Raw genomic sequence first — 14,854 nt, 5'->3', positions numbered from 1 at the left:
TACATTTCCTTAGCTTATCAGAAATTTTTATCATACGTTATTCGTTATATTTATACAAAATATATAATATCTTCATATTACGGATATATAACGAGGTATAAAAATTATTGAATGGTGTAATAAACTACTGTTATACATAATTATTTATTCAATATTGTATAAGACATACAAAAACATACTTGTAATTTATTTGTTTAAATGATTTATATTGAGTGGATAAATTGTATGCAAAAGTAAAGAACTTAAAAATTTGATAAGATGGTTTGCGTATTTATTATTTATAAATTATGCCAGTACATACTTTGCTCAAATTAAATATTCTTTAGACATATGCACATTCTTGTGTATTTCTATAGTTAATGTCCGTCTCTATGGAAATTGCGTTGTGTTTCAGTTGTGTTTAACCTCACATGTCAAGCCGCACAAAAAATTGTGCGGTATTACATATATATATCTTTTTTTCTTACAGAAACTTGTGAAAAAAATTGAGTTATAATATTTTTACAGAAATTTATACATATTATAAAAGTTTGTAGAAGTGCAATTCATCATGATGCTCAGGATATCAATTTTCATATTATTTTTGATAAATGTTTATACTGCACATTGCCAAGAAATTGATATAAATGGCTATATTGCTTACTGCCCTTGCATGGGTAACAATCCAATTTCTATTATATCTACATTATTTAATACGTTTATTAATAATCTGTTTAATTTTTAGGACGTTTTGGAAATCAGGCAGATCATTTTTTAGGAGCTTTAGGGTTTGCCAAAGCTTTGAATCGTACTCTGCTAGTACCGGCATGGGTTGAATTTCGTACTGGAGAGCCAAAATCTGTAAGCAAAGTTCATATATAATATTATTTCCAAAACTGATAGCACAATGTGTAATATCAAATTCAATATTCTAGATACAAATACCTTTCAATACTTATTTTAATCTTTCGCAAGTACAAAGCTGCCACAAAGCATTGTTAATGGAGGACTTTATGAGGGATATTGCACCGAGGATATGGTTACCTCAGGAAAGAGTATGTAAGTTCTACATATCAATTTCTTTAAGAATAAAGGCAAAATTTTCATCTTTTGATCCATTCTAGCTTTTTGTTATTCACCCCGCGAGGGAAGCAAAGGACAATCCTGCAATGCCAAGCAAGGAAATCCATTCGGTTCTTTCTGGGACACATACAATATCGATTTTGCTAAATCAGAATTCTATGGTCCGCTTCATTACGACGTATATCATACCGATATGAAGATGCAATGGCAGAAACGTTATCCAGCTGTGACTTGGCCAGTACTGGCGTTTACAGGTGCACCCGCTAGTTTTCCAGTGCAGATCGAAAATAAGCAGTTTCAGAAATGCCTCAATTGGAATAACGACATACTAAATCAAGCGAAAACGTTTATAAAGGAAAAATTGCCAAAAGGTGCATTCATCGGTATACATTTGCGGAATGGAATTGATTGGGTATTTTTTTGCATCATTGTATCTTAACATTCTACACAGGATAATGTACAAGTAGTCTTCTATTTATCTATTTTTCTCTTTGTTTCTTTTTCAGATACGCGCATGCGAACACATATCATCCGCGCCGAACCTTTTCGCCGCGCCTCAGTGCCTTGGGTATCGCAATGAACGTGGCAAAGCAACTTCGTCTATGTGCCTACCGTCGTTCGACTTAATACTGCGTCATCTGAAACGCGTTATTCGCAACGGCAATGATGTCAAATCAGTGTTTGTGGCATCAGACAACAATCATATGTTAGAGAAACTTGAAGAAGCTTTGTCACGTATGAAGGTGAGCTTGTGCACGTCATTGTAACATCATTAAGAATTCATAGTTTAACGTTTCTTCGTTTTCATACTTTAGATACCGGTCTTCAGACAAGAATCATTGGCCTCACCGCATTTGGATCTAGCAATTCTCGGTAGGGCAAACTATTTCATAGGAAACTGTATTTCTTCGTTCTCCGCTTTCGTGGCCAGAGAAAGAGAAGTCAAGGGACTTCCGACATTTTTCTGGGGTTTCCCTAACGAAAGATCTTCTACAGTTCATGTGGAACTGTAATATCACACTCTTATGACATAATATTATGTGTCAAATGCACTCAATTAATAATTCCTATTTTTTATTTATAATTTTATTAATAATATGTGATAAAAATTGCACAATAATGCGCTAAATATATATTTATTGTGGAAAAATACAAACTAATAATTGTATTAGTATTACAAGTGTGTGTTGTGTGTGCGTGTGCGTATGTGTGTGAGCAAGTCAAACAGAGCGGTATTCCACCAAGCATTTTTTTCAGAGTACTGTCTCCCATTATTCATAATAAAAAGTATATAAAATATTTCGCCTTGTTTGAATTACCCTGTTCTGCTTGCCACCGCGTATAAACATAGCGTATAAAAATAACGTGATCTTAACTGTACTATTCATTTCCAATGTCCCGCATGTCGCACAGTGTTTGCTGCAAAACGCGAGCAAAATCCCTCGTGTTTGTCTTTTCGCACGATTTGAAAGAAGAACAGGCGAACAGAATATCCTTCGGTCGCGGATTGTAACAGCAGCCGTAACCGTCAGGAACAACTGGTCCATAGCACATAAACGACGCTGATTTATACGGCACCTTTAAATCACGAAAATATTAACACGGTAACTTTTTTATTAAAATATGTAATGTTTCAATCTTTTTTAACATTTTAAGGACTTGTTTCGCATTACCTGACTCGATGTTAAATTGAAATATGTACTTCTAGTGTAACCAACATCCTTGTACAATTCTGGAAGCTCCATTCCTTCGCTTTGTGCTATCATTTTCAAGCCAAACAGATGCCGATCGACACCTTGACCCACGGCTGCCTACAAAGAAGAGTCGTTAGCTTTGGAGTTCACATCGCATCATTGAAAGACCGCGCCGTAATTTAAGCAGAGAAAAATCTTACTTGTCCAGCGAGCTCTTTGTGAGCATTTACAGCTTTGATTAGCATTTCCTTCTTCTGCGCTTTACTCGCGCACTCGGCGTCGTAGAGCATCATTTTCGCGAATTCGACAGATTCGGTGCTAGTGGACCTTATGCATTCCGTTCTGGCATTTATAAATCTTCGTAATGCCGCACTCTCGTAGTGGGCCGGTGGTTTTTTCAATAAATTATAGAACGTCACTTGCATCGCGATCTGGATAAAACTGTCGGGACTCAGTTTAATCGCTTTTATCTCGTCCGCGCCAAACTTGTCGAATATAAAACATTCCATGTCTATGTCATTTGAGAGCCTGAAAGATCATGCGTATTGTATTTATAAGGACATTGGCATGATTATAATTTAACAATCAGCAGAACAGATAATTGGCTTACTTGTCCACCGCATCAGCAGCTTTATCAATTGCACGATTTACGGCGTCGTTAGTCTCGAATTTCAAAAGTTCCGGTCTGGGAAAATCTTTGGGACTTGCGTTCCTTGCACTATTTTCCCTTGCTGCTCTGAAAGTAGACGGAGATTTTTATTTGCGCCATTACGAGGCAGGTTACTTAGCATGAATTATTTACATATATTTTAGCACATGATCATGAAGGACGGCAACTGGAACACCCTCACATGGACAGTGTTCATATTCCATGCCGATGTAACCATCAGCGGATACAATGTACTGCAAAATATACGTGTCCTTTGATTATCTTAACAGATTTTAAATATTTCTCTATTGTTATTGAATTATCACATGTTTCACCTGCACAGTCTTATCATGCCACCTGTTACCCGCATTTACGCGGCTGTTGAAGCCTGTCATCGTTTGAACTGCTCTAACTGAAGCATTATTCTTTCCCATAAAAGCATCCTTAGGTATATTCTTGTCAAGACACAATATGAACAAGGATGTTTCTATATCCTTGATTATATTTCTATTGTTACCTAATTCTGAAAATGCATCAATGATTCATTAACTGAAAAAAATTATTAAAATGATTAACAAAGAATGCAGTTCAAAAAGATATGCATAAAAATCATGTGAATAGGCACAAGAAATAAATATATAATAAATAAATAAATAAATTGAAGTAAACCTAAAAGTAAATCGTGGTCCTTCGCCCAAGTATCTCTATCATTCCCAGTTAAAATTCCTATAGGCTTTCCTTGCGCACACGAGCGATCTACGATATCTTTTATAGCAGCCACGAGCTTATCCTCACTTAAAATGCCGGTTTTATCGACAACACAAAGTTTAAAGAACTGTAATATAGATGAAATGTATGTATAGAGATATCTTCTCACTGATATAGTCATACTTACATGATTATTGCTTATGATTATTATGTGTTTGGCCTCGTCTGTATGCAACAGTTTATCGATTACTTTATTGGGCTGTCTGTGTGTACCTAGTATCATGCCATAAGGTTGCATGTCAAGTGGATCATTGCGTGCCATTTCTTGTTTCATCTTTTCACTAAAAAGTTTCATTGTACGTGTGAGTATAAAGTATATAACAAAAAAAAAAAATATTGTAAGTTGTAAAAAGTCACCTCTTGACCATCTCATTGTAATCACATACTCCAGCAACAAGCCGTGCTGCAAATGCATACACATCATCTGGTCTGTTGAAAGTAACTGGTGGTCCAACAGTTCCAGGACTGGAATGTACAATCACAGGGAAACGGTATCCTAAATATGCAACTTGCAACCACCATTCCTTCATCTAAAAGTATATAAATATAAATCAATAGTACTCATGTTAGTATTAATTTAAAAATATATGTAAATGCGTGAAGTACCCAATTATCAGTGTTTTCATATCTCTCTAGTAATTTAGCATGTAATCGAGGTCCTGCACCAGTGTCGCTTACAAATTCATTTACAATTCTTTCTGTATTTTTATATTCATTGTCAGTCAACAGTGGCTTCAAAGACCTACAATTAACAAGTTATAAATAATGATGATCATATATTGAAAAAAATATAGATATGTACCTTAAATAACGCTCTGCAGTTTGCTTAATATCAGGAACAGGTTGTTTGGGAAGCACTTGTTTATTTAGATTTAAGGTTGTTATGGATGGTCCACGAAGAACTGATGATGTCTTATGCAATCCATTATGGACCTGTTAGAGCAATCCCTTTTATTAAAAGCTCTCTTCTACCTTTTGTCAAAAATGAATGTCTATGTACTCACTGTATACTTTGACATATTAGAAAGTACTTTGTACATTGCTGCTTTTTCCACAGAGCTTGATCCTACTGTGTTGCTGAGGAACAAAGATTAAAAATATCAATGGCATTTTAAAAATAAGTCACAATTTCTAAATATGTAATTGTGAACAATGTCAGTAAGATAAATACTCAATAAAGCTCACTATTCACAAAATGTATTTCACACTATCGAAATTTCAAAAGTTTTAAAAATATCTCCGCAGACATCACACACATTGTTATACACATGCACACGTAACAAATCAGATATATGTACGAGATAATACAGGATGATCAACCCCTACCATCAAAATGTATCACTATAAATTGCTATAAATTAATATATCACAAATGGCTGTTAACACTGTGCTCATCAATCGTAACAATTGGTATGTTCGTAGTATATCGCTTAAGATTATCGTATACGCATACATACACGTCCATATGGTAGAATTCTGCTCTTGGTTCGAATAAAAGAAGCAAATTGCCGCACAAAATCCTGTTAAAGTTCCACTTGCAGCAGGAATATAAATGTCATTGTTTGTCTTATCTTTTTATCTAACAATAAGTACAAATTCCTTTATCTGAATAAGCGTATTTATGCATGTCTAATTGCGGCAGTCTTAACGATGACTTAAAATAGTCCATAAATTTTAATGTGAATGAAAACCGGTTGTCCATTCTTTTCAAATTGCCTATAAGCATGTAGTTAAGATACCAAATATAAAAATCAAATAGTTATTGTGTATGCGTATTTCTATGGTATTTGCACTATTATTTGTTTATAAAATCATGACATTTTGATGTGCTGATAAAAAATTTTAAAAAGTAATTTCATAGAAGAAAACTTCGCGATCATAAAATTGTCATAATAATTCTTTTGTAAATTCGAAATTCTTGGCAATATTTTGCAAAGTAATACAGAATTTAGCTAAAAGAAAGTCAGAGAAAGCTGATTCGGAGATTTAAATCTTTTTCGTGCGTTTTTTGAGGTTAGTGTAGTTCCAGGGATTTCCATTAAAGTTAGTTAGCTAGTTATGATGGAAATCTCCTTTGCCAACTTGTAGCAATTTTAGTTATATCCAGATAAGATTGAAATTTGATCAATCGAAACAAAAGGAGCCAAAAGTTCTTTGTCCTGATTGGTCAAATTTCAATCTTTAATGTGTAGTCTGATACGAGCATAATAAAAAAGTGCTGTGAAAGTCGTGTTTCTTATACATATAGCGTTTTCGATTATACAGGATTTGAACGACCCAGGGTTGGTTAATGACGTCATTGCAACCTCTCCACCAATGAAAGACTTGCATTTATAGTAAAATAGTGATTGATCAACCCTGGGTCGTTCAAATCCTGTATAATCGAAAACGCTAATAGACTTATATAAATAGACCCAGCGTTCTGTGAGAGGAGTTGTCCGCGTCTTCTAAAGGACAGAATGATACGCAGTAAGGTGCTGTCTCCGTCACTTGCTGGTCTGGAGGGGGAACGTCGACAACGTTGAGGGGAATTAAAAGGCGCGCGTACCGCATGTATAAATGCGGTACGCGCGCCTTTTAATTCCCCTCAACGTTGTCGACGTTCCCCCTCCAGACCAGCAAGTGACGGAGACAGCACCTTACTGCGTATCATTCTGTCCTTTAGAAGACGCGGACAACTCCTCTCACAGAACGCTGGGTCTATTTATATAAGTCTATGTTCTTATAGCGTTTTTCACTGGTCGCACTGGTGCGCACTAGATGAGGGCAACGTATTTCACTGGGCATTTCGGTGCGCACGGAGACGGAGCGCGCTGTTTCAGTGAAAAGTTGAGTGCCGAGTTTTTGCACGTTAGTGCATAAATTCAACACGAGCTTTAAGAGACGGTGTCGGTTGAGTGCAAGATGGCAGCGCGCGATATTTTTAATGCTCTTCAATTGCTAGATTTGCTATCTTCTTCATCATCTAGCAGTGATGAAGATGAAATAACAAAAGGAAATCTACAAAAAATTCCAAAAATTGAAAATTTTATTAATGTTGTATATAATCTTATGGATAAGGACGTAAGTCGTGATTATATATTTATTATTTATTAATAATTTAATTGTTGCTGTACAGGTATTGTTTATTGTACTGTATTGGTATTGTATTATGTGAAAAAATATATACATGTGTTGTATATAAGTGCTACAAATAATTATATATTATTGTTACAGTACAAAAGTCATTTTCGTGTTGCAAGAGCAACAGCTTATAAAATAATTGATATTTACGCAATTTCACAATTCTATCCGTCTGATAGAACTCACGGAGGTAATAAATCTACCTCTGCTGAATTGGACATATTATCATTTTTGACACATAAGCTTTGTTCGTTTTGTCTCTCGGGAGCTGCTCAGAGTCGCTCCGAGCAAACCTAGTGAACTTTATGGTGTTTTTTCAGCCGGAAGTTATATCGGGGCAATCGGGGTGAAAACTTGATTCTGTTCTATTTCCTACCGTCAGAGCGGTTTAGAGCTGTTTAGGTCCACTTGGAGTTTCCCTATAATGCTCTCTCGCGAAACGATAGTTCCAGTCGGTTCCATTCGGGTGTACTATCAAGAACCCGCGTATTTTGAAAGGACATCGAGCTTTGTGCGTTAATACGCATATCACGGCAATTTTCTGTTTAAAAGCCCCAAAAACTGCTCAAACCTAAAACCAAACGAAAATGCAAGGAAGTGAAAATATAAGTAGACATGACTTCGAGGAAGAGATTGACGACGTAAGTAGTTTCATATGTATTATTTTGATTGTTAACCAAACTTTACATAACCTAAAATAATATTAAATTAAAATAAATATTCCTGTTTTTTGTTAATCTTGTAAAATGTATACAATAATTCTTTATGTACGTTTATATTTCAGTTTATATGTAATGAGTGTAATGAAAAAGTAGAACTAGACGCAATTAGTTCTCACAATTGCTTCATAGGCGAACAAAATGTATATTTTTCAGGACGATATGTAATGAAAACAGGTATTTTTATCAATTTTTTTTGTATAATTCTTAGCGTGTCTATTTTAATTATTAATATATATTACAATATAGCAATGCTCAGTGACAATGACAATTTGACTTCAATGGAGAGTAGGATACTAACACTCCAACTTTAACAGAGGATGAAGACCTACCTTGGAAGTCTGTACTCTCCATGCCTATTAAATCTACCCAAAATATAAAAGATTGCTTGATAAGCGCAAATTTGTTTCCAAAAAACAAATGTACACACGTATTCACAAAAAAATGTCTACATACGGATACACATTCACAAGCATGCAAATTGAAAATAAAATGAAAGCATTGGAAAAGGCATATAAAAAAAGACTATTAAATAAAGGGCCAAAGAAAAGTGGAAGAGGACGAATGTGCCTTGAATTTGAAAAGTATGTTTATATACACATATATAAATATTATCGTAATCTACTTTTTATTAATTCTATATGTAATATATATTATAATATTACATATTATTTCTAATAATTATATTACAGTGAACTGCAAGATATTTTTGGAAAAGTTCATTCCATAATTCCTCCCGTATTAATGGGAACGAATTGTCTTGTTATAAACAATAGCACTGCAAGTACAAGTTCAGAAGCGACAGATCCGCCGACAGATTCACAGACAGATCAAGAAACATCTATGAAAAACATCAATGTTGTTGCACAAACTGAAGATGATGCTGCACCATTTCAGCAACAAGATACCTGTGCAATAGATAATGGCAAAGAAGGATGTCAAAAGATAATCGGCAAAGAAAATATGTAAGAATGCGATCATTTAACATAAAATAAAAATACTTTATTATTAATAAAATAATCTATTAAGTAATCTGATTTAAAATTTCAGATTTTGTGAAAATGATAAACAGGAGACATCAGTCGAAAGGAATAACAAAAAATTACCAAAAAGGGAGTCTGCTAAAAATATCCGCGAAAAACAAGATAAAGAAAAAGCTTCTCGTCAACATGAGTATTTGAAACTCAAACGCATCGAACTGAAATTGAAAGCCAAAAAATATAAAGCAAAGTACAATATCGACATCGACAATGACGATGATATTGATGAGATGTTATAATACTTTGAAAATATTTTATGAAATTCGTGAATTTTATTTTGTTTTTTTTTATTAATAGTATAGATATATTTTTTGTTTTAAGATTGTCGAAGGCAAAATATGCGCAATTTGTGCAATTTATAATTTAATTATTTCTTATTTTATTGTCTCAATCTTGTTCCTAGTTGAGAAGAACTTAAACTACGCCGAGTTATGTTTTCCATTATCAAATTTTTTATTTAAATATAATAAAAAATATTATGAAGAAGAATATAGTACAATATTGTGATAAAAAAGACTGTAATAAAACATGTGTAATAAAAGACTTGTAAAATTAATACATATTATTATTTATTCGCAAAAGTTAATAATCCACTAGGTAAATCATTATTATTCTGGTAGTCTTCTTTATTTGCTTCAATATTACTGACATTCACTTCAATATTATTGACAGTCTCATCAGCCGGCAATAGATCGAGCAAATCAAGGTCGTCTATACCACACATATTGTGCAATACACAACATGCATATATAACTTTTATCCTCCTTTCCATAGTTTTTAGTTTAACGTGGTAGAGGAATCGAAATCTTTAATATAAATTTATATAATATGAAATTAAATTATTTACATAATTATACATTTCAGAATTGTACAGTAGGCCAAATTAATGAGTTGCAAATTTTGTAGATTTTTTATCTATGATCAACATTTTTCGCATATCTTGGCTCTTGAATATAAAGTTGGAACTCATTAAATTGACTCGTACAAACATATATATTATGTAAGTATAAAAAATTTATGTTACCGTTGCTTCAAAATGCCGATAGTATGTTCAACTCGCACACGACATGACGATAATTTGGCATTATATAAAGTTTCTGCAGCAGTCAGATGACCATTGTCTTTATAAGGAGTCATTAACGTTGGAAGGCATGGGTAAGCACTATCTCCTAAAAGCCATCCATCTGTAACATTTTCATCCATAAATATTAAAAAAATATAGAATATATGATAATAATATTCAACATTTTTTAAATAGATTTATTTGAAGTTTTAGTTCATTTTGCCATGAAAAAATAATATCATGAAATTATGGAGTACTCACGTAATTCTGGATTAAGTAATTTTTCAATCAGTGGTGAGTTTCTAAACACTCTTGCATCGTGTACAGATCCTGGAAACCCAATAAAAACGTCTATAATTTTTCGTACATGGTTACAAACTATTTGCATTTGTATAGAAAAGAAATCTTTTCTATTATAGTAACTTTCTGCACTTTCTTTTGGCCTATCTATAAGAATATGAGTTCCATCGATGCACCCAATAACATTTGGAAAACCTTTAATTTGTTGAAAATATATTTTAGTTGTTTCCCTTTCTTCTTCATTAGGCCAGTGAATATGCTGTGGTGCAATATCGACCAAATAATTAGACACTCTTGTAATAATGTCAAATAGTGCACTCAATGACAGATTGAAGCGATCCGCACAGTCTCTATAGGATGACACTTCATGGCCAACAAACCACAAGAACGTATATATATGCTTCTCAGGAGATATAGCATCTCGGCCAAAAGCTAAAAAAAAAAGTGTTAAATTTATTACATTTATTATTTTTAATATTATCACTTTTAGAATTACATATGTATATTCTCATCTATTAATATTTTTGAAAAAGAAAAAAAAAGAATATATTATTACATAAGATGAACAAAATTGACATAATTATATTTACCATTGACAATAGACATGTAATGCACTGATTGCGAAAACTGTAAAATAAGTTGATTAACAACATCTCTTCTTAATCTAAAGTGTGTTGCAAATTCTTTTTCGCTGTATTCAGAAATGACAGTTTCATAATTTTCTATGCAATGTCTATTTTTATCGCTTTCGTCTTCAGAAGATGAAAAAGAATCAAAAAGTATTTCCTCGCCGATAGATATCTCTGAATCGGATGATGATGATGAGGACGAAAAAGTCATGATTACTTTATAAACCAAATATATATGTCGAGAAACGAAGTAAAACGAAATCAAGAACACCTTTAAAAATATGCACATATGTATTCAGATTAGGTTATAAACTGTGTTTTTTTTATAGTGGTTCGAGTTCATTTTAGAGTCGTTCAGAGCACATAAGTAGTTAACTTCCTGTTCTACGATCCACTTCCGGAGTTCGTCTATCTTAACCCAAAGATACCCAGGTCTGCTTGGGTCTGTTCCGAGATAGACCCAGAACAGACAAAACGAACAAAGCTATTATCAATTTATTGAATAAGTCTGTTTCACTTGATTGAAGTTTTAATGACAGCATGTCATTATTGACTTTAAAGCAAATGTTTAATTTCTCTGATTGTTCCATCATTTTTCGTAAATCCAGAAATATTGCACTTTTTGGCACTTGACACATGTAGTTTATTGTTTAGCTGGGAGTGCGAGAAACTCGCACTTTCGGCAACCTCGTACAGTGCTGCTGCTACTGAACAAGTTTTCGGTGCGCACTCAGTGCGGCTCAGTGAAAAACGCTATTAGTTGATTTAAGTTGTTCAAGTCTGTTGAAGACCACACCTTATTACGGTTTTGATTCTAATTTTGATAATATTTTTCAATAGTTGTGAACAATTTGCGCGATTAAAACGATGGCAGACCCTAAATACGCTGATTTACCAGGAATTGTAAGTTTATCATATATTACATACTTGTCGCATTTTTATATGTCATATTGTGAGCAAATACCAATTCTGAGTTATACTAATAATAAATATTGCAGGCGTACGATCAACTTGACGTTTACGAGACAAGCGATTTGCCTGAATCAGAGCAAATGCGAATGTATTGCGAGGTGAGATGCACATTTGCATTGCACATAACATTTGATATGCTAATTGGTAACTGATTTATTTAGGAAGAACCTGACAGCACTTGTGTGGAACAGTTACATATCAGTGCTAAAGAAGCATTTAACAAATTTAAAGGCAAACAAATTGTTGGAAAACCTGTTGATTTCTCAGATCGTGTGTCCAACAGGCCAAGAACAGGATACAAGTCAGGAGACGCGGTAGTGTCTCTGGCAAAGTTCAGAAAATGACACTACTAAGTCTCTTATCCTGCGCGCACAAAGTCGATTTTTCGGGGGTTTGTAGCAACTAAAATATAAAAAATTTTACAAAAACACATAGTATATCCTTAATGGCGGCATCGCCACGACTAATTTGAGCCAAAAAAAATTAAAATTGGTCCAGCCGTTCCGGAGATACAAGCGGTCAAAAAGTGATGTTGGTAATGCAAAAATTAAGAAACGTCGTCTCCTTATTCTTCTCCTCTGTCCGCAGGGGCGGTTAAAGAATTTACGGAGCCCAGAGTATTATCATTATCATTAAAATTTACGGGAATTCCACGCACCAGGTGCCAAGGATCGACAAATTCGACTTTTACGAGTTGCGCTACGAGAATTCCTCGCACCAGGTGCCAAGGGTCGACGAATTCAACTTTCGCGAGTTGCGCTACGAGAATTTTTTGCACCAGGTGCCAAGAGTTGTCGAATTCGATTACCCCGAGTTGCGCTACGGGAATTCCTCGCACCATGTGTCAAGGGTCGACGAATTCGACTTTTGCGAGTTGTGCTACAAGAATTTTTCGCATTAGGTGCAAAGGGTCGACAAATTCGACTTCTCCGAGTTGTGCTACGGGAATTCCTCGCACCAGGTGTCAAGGGTCGACGAATTCAACTTTTGTAAGTTGCGCTACGGGAATTTTTCGCACCAGGTGCCAAGAGTCGACGAATTCGATTTTCGGGAGTTGCGCTACGGAAATTCCTCGCACCAGGTCTCAAGAGTTGACGAACTCGAGTACCCCGAGTTGCGCTACGTGCATTTCATGCACCAAGTGCCAAGGGTCAATGAATTCGACTTCCCCAAGTTGCACTACGAAAATTTCGCAAACATGAAAGAGAGAGAGAGAGATATGACATATTTTGATATAAAATCTAAAATTTTTAAAAATATTTAGTTATTGATAATCTTACCGTAATATTTTTATGCGCAGAATAATAAAACGAATCAATACGTGTAAAAAAACCCATTGTTATTTTGAAGAAAAAGTATGTAATTTACAATGTACTTTTTTTAACAATTATGCGTTTTCTTTACCACTTCTCATTATTCTAATCATAAAAGTATTACGGTAAGATTATCCATAACTTAATATTTTAATTTAAAGAGATATTTTAATTTAAATTTTATATTGAAATATGTCAGATTTAGATATAAAATAACTCGAAGAGTATTAAAAAAAACTTCTGCAAAGTATGAAAAAGAAAATTATATTCTTTAATTTTGTTAACATTTTATTAACAAATAAACTGCCATGTAATAGAATTTTATTAGTATTAATGAACGAAGAAAATCTCATCGACGTCGACATCGATCCAGTCGCAAAACTTATAATGTAAAAAAATTTAGTTAATATATTATTAAGTTAATATAAATGTTACATTTGAAATGTAGAAAAATAATTGAAAAATAATTTAAATTTTGTCACATAATTAATTTTGTACATTTCTGTACATTTTTATATTAATTTAATTACATATCAACTAAACTATTTTACATTATAACACGTCTTGCGTTTTATATAGCATTTAAGTCATGTGAAACAGATGTTTTATTAGTAATATTAGAAAATAACTAATTACATAAGTCTTTGCGTTTGATATCACAGTTACGTTATATTAAACACAATAAGTGTCCTTTTGAAAGTTCTAACTTAATTATTTTATGTTTCATATGTCGCTGATTTGATATTATAGTTTATATCATAGTTTATATAAGTGTTACATCCGAAATGTACAACAATAATTAAAAAATAATTTCAATTCTGTTACATAATTAATTTTGTACATTTATATTAACTTAATTACATATTAACTAAAATATTTCACATTATAACACAAGTATTGTGTTTCATATCACACTTATGTCCTGTGAAACAGATGTTTTATTGGTAATATTAAAAAATAACTAATAACATAAGTATTGCGTTTGATATCACAATTATGCTAGGTGAAACATAATAAGTGTCATTTTGAATGTTCTAACTTAATTATTTTATGTTTAACATGTCTTTGATATCATATCATAATTTTTTTCGCATATTTTATAAAAATTTTAACATAACCGTGATATGAAGCAAAGATATTTCACATTCAGCTATCCATAGCTTCATATCAATGGGGCAGTTAAATCGAAGACATGTTACAACTAAAAATAGTTTAGTTTGAATATTTGAAATGAAACATCTGTTTCATAGAATGTAAGTGTGATATGAAACAAAATACTTGTGTTAGAATGTAAAATAATTTAGTTAATATATAACTGACTTAATATAAATGTTACATTCAAAATGTGCAAAAATAATTGAAAAATAATTTCAATTCTGTCATTAATTTTGTACATTTATAAAAAAGTAAGTGATATAGCACAAAAATTCATAAATGATAAGGTCTGGCCAAGTTCCAAAAAAGACACTCCAATATGTTTATATTTTGATAATTATCTAAATTTTTAATATATCACCAACAT

At 33.1% G+C, this 14,854-nt stretch overlaps 4 protein-coding genes and 2 long non-coding RNA genes across 11 annotated transcripts; 4 read left to right on the top strand and 2 right to left on the bottom strand.

Annotated features, from left to right (window-relative positions):
- Positions 1-133: 133 nt before the first annotated feature.
- On the top strand, positions 134-2,361 carry O-fut1 (O-fucosyltransferase 1). Its single transcript, XM_012377863.2, has 6 exons — positions 134-656; positions 725-840; positions 915-1,038; positions 1,104-1,474; positions 1,569-1,805; positions 1,878-2,361. Exons 1-6 carry the CDS (start codon positions 551-553, stop codon positions 2,073-2,075), a joined length of 1,152 nt encoding a protein of 383 aa, XP_012233286.1. The 5' UTR covers positions 134-550; the 3' UTR covers positions 2,076-2,361.
- On the bottom strand, positions 2,183-6,179 carry LOC105678475 (carnitine O-acetyltransferase). 4 transcript variants are annotated; one of them, XM_012377861.2, is made up of 13 exons: positions 5,631-6,179; positions 5,178-5,250; positions 4,976-5,106; positions 4,780-4,915; positions 4,531-4,703; positions 4,301-4,454; positions 4,075-4,240; positions 3,741-3,928; positions 3,559-3,659; positions 3,367-3,492; positions 2,957-3,284; positions 2,736-2,873; positions 2,183-2,640 (listed from the first exon to the last, which is right to left on the bottom strand). In XM_012377861.2, exons 1-13 carry the CDS (start codon positions 5,636-5,638, stop codon positions 2,443-2,445), a joined length of 1,920 nt encoding a protein of 639 aa, XP_012233284.1. In that variant the 5' UTR covers positions 5,639-6,179; the 3' UTR covers positions 2,183-2,442. The 4 variants fall into 4 exon arrangements, with proteins under 4 accessions (XP_012233284.1, XP_067214888.1, XP_067214886.1 ...); XM_067358787.1 differs by having other exon boundaries at positions 5,500-5,639; XM_067358785.1 differs by lacking the exon at positions 5,631-6,179 and adding an exon at positions 5,359-5,493.
- Positions 5,495-12,811, top strand: LOC105678480 (dynactin subunit 2-like). Of its 3 annotated transcripts, none has more exons than XM_012377867.2 (4): positions 5,495-5,583; positions 11,888-11,950; positions 12,046-12,117; positions 12,181-12,811. In XM_012377867.2, exons 1-4 carry the CDS (start codon positions 5,546-5,548, stop codon positions 12,335-12,337), a joined length of 330 nt encoding a protein of 109 aa, XP_012233290.1. In that variant the 5' UTR covers positions 5,495-5,545; the 3' UTR covers positions 12,338-12,811. The 3 variants fall into 3 exon arrangements, with proteins under 3 accessions (XP_012233290.1, XP_012233291.1, XP_067214900.1); XM_012377868.2 differs by lacking the exon at positions 5,495-5,583 and adding an exon at positions 6,942-7,236; XM_067358799.1 differs by lacking the exon at positions 5,495-5,583 and having other exon boundaries at positions 11,810-11,950; positions 12,181-12,410; positions 12,608-12,811.
- LOC137001002 (uncharacterized) lies at positions 7,249-8,288 on the top strand. Its single transcript, XR_010891146.1, has 3 exons — positions 7,249-7,937; positions 8,081-8,192; positions 8,265-8,288. It is a non-coding gene; the product is annotated as an uncharacterized lncRNA (long non-coding RNA).
- On the top strand, positions 8,385-9,611 carry LOC137001001 (uncharacterized). The gene is made up of 3 exons (XR_010891145.1): positions 8,385-8,599; positions 8,708-8,980; positions 9,066-9,611. It is a non-coding gene; the product is annotated as an uncharacterized lncRNA (long non-coding RNA).
- On the bottom strand, positions 9,621-11,336 carry LOC105669027 (putative nuclease HARBI1). The gene is made up of 4 exons (XM_067359954.1): positions 11,009-11,336; positions 10,380-10,850; positions 10,080-10,239; positions 9,621-9,861 (listed from the first exon to the last, which is right to left on the bottom strand). The coding sequence occupies exons 1-4, from the start codon at positions 11,334-11,336 to the stop codon at positions 9,621-9,623; spliced, it is 1,200 nt and encodes a 399-aa protein (XP_067216055.1).
- Positions 12,812-14,854: the final 2,043 nt, after the last annotated feature.

This window comes from Linepithema humile, chromosome 7 (genome assembly GCF_040581485.1).
Source record: "Linepithema humile isolate Giens D197 chromosome 7, Lhum_UNIL_v1.0, whole genome shotgun sequence".
NCBI classification, from domain to species: Eukaryota; Metazoa; Arthropoda; class Insecta; order Hymenoptera; family Formicidae; genus Linepithema; species Linepithema humile.
This window is presented reverse-complemented; position numbering and strand designations above follow the sequence as displayed.